Source organism: Penaeus monodon, chromosome 23 (assembly GCF_015228065.2).
Source record: "Penaeus monodon isolate SGIC_2016 chromosome 23, NSTDA_Pmon_1, whole genome shotgun sequence".
Classification (NCBI taxonomy): Eukaryota; Metazoa; Arthropoda; class Malacostraca; order Decapoda; family Penaeidae; genus Penaeus; species Penaeus monodon.
The window spans coordinates 37,646,571-37,647,979 of record NC_051408.1 but is presented as its reverse complement, the minus strand read 5'-3'; the positions used below and the strand labels follow the sequence as shown (position 1 = coordinate 37,647,979).

The following is a 1,409-nucleotide window of genomic DNA, read 5'->3' as shown; positions in this document are numbered from 1 at the left end:
AAAGGTGCACAATCCTCGGCTTCCAGGTATATGCGTAAATCCTTACAAAATCGTCAGCGCCGGGAAACCATGCTTGGATTGAAGTTAATGCAGCTTGGAATCAGATCACATATCAAAGGCTATAATTTCTTTGCAAAGAATCTCTTAACGGGACTAAAACGCTTCTCGACTTGCTCCAAATGGCTGAAGGTAAGACTAAACGAGATACTAGTGTGCAGAGCCGGATTTACCAGATGGCACAGGCAGCAAATGATACCGCGCTATCAAAGGCTCCGCGTCATCATGGCCTCTAGCCCCATGCTAGAACTACAGACCTATCTATTCTTGTGGTACCTGGTGGACTTCTGCTGGGTTCAGCGCTTCTGCTGAATACAACTTTATATGTTGGATACCAAATACTTATATAAAAAAACTGACAAAGTCTGTTGCATTATTGAGCCCCGCGGTAACATATGCTATGGGCCCAGCACTGCATAAATCCAGCCTTTGCTAGTAAGAGCCATGATAGAATAACCCTTGTCCCCATTACCAACACTTAAACTAAACATCACACAGTATATTGGTAAAATCCAGGTCATGCCCATCAGATCCCCAGTGCAGAGTGAGTGAACTACGTCGATGCCATGAACCCGAAACTGCTAATGGCAAAGAAGCACAGACTTGCCTCCAGCACATGGGGAAAGCAATCTGTACTGGAAGACACAAGCTAGCCAAAGCTTGATAGAAAACAGCGGAAGAGATGGTTTCCCAAAGCTTAGTTTTTTGGAAATGTGGCACCGGATAACACTGATTGTAGCAGAATAATATTCATCTAGTCAGTATTTATCTTTCTCCAAAGTAGAAATACATTAGTTCTGTGGCAGGATGCTCCACAAAAAGTTCCGCTTTATCTTCTATACTCGATTGTCAATATGGTGCACTAGAGTAGTGGATCCTTTCATGCGGAATTACCTGAAAGAATGTGTTTCCTTTATAAGGATTATTGTGAAGTCATGTTTGCTAATTCCTGTGTTTTGTTGATTCACGATAAGTGTTGAATTAGATTAATATAACAGCTTCGCACGTCTCCAAAACGATGCAGCTGACTGCTTGAGAGATTGCTGCATGTCATATCTTCTTCGTATTTCTAGTGGCCAGGTAACTTGGTGTTAGTTATGTTTGGGTTACTAACTTTAGTATTCGAGCACAAATCGTTTTTGTGATCGTTTAAACATGAGTTTTGCATCGTTTCATGTTTGTTTTTTTAGTTATGATACACGTGGCTTAACCTGCCATTCTATGCCTGTCACCTTTGCTGCATTTACGACCGTTCGTAGTAGACTGACAAGTTTTTGTGCAATAATACTGAACACTGTAGAGTAATGCATGTTACCTGTTTTATTTAATGTGCTTTCTCAATCGCGAAGCGC

General features: G+C 41.4%; 1 protein-coding gene across 2 annotated transcripts in view; it reads left to right on the top strand.

Annotated features, from left to right (window-relative positions):
- The window catches only part of LOC119587987 (probable uridine nucleosidase 2), a 14,702-nt gene that overhangs the window by 4,626 nt on the left and 8,667 nt on the right, over window positions 1-1,409 (top strand). Inside the window, exon 2 of one of the 2 annotated variants that reach the window (XM_037936709.1) lies at window positions 27-189. The exons of the other annotated variant lie outside the window; for it this stretch is intronic. Within the exon in view, the coding sequence (XP_037792637.1) occupies window positions 31-189 (159 nt within the window). The 5' untranslated portion in view covers window positions 27-30. The remainder of the gene's footprint in view (window positions 1-26; window positions 190-1,409) is intronic. 2 annotated transcript variants of the gene reach the window in all.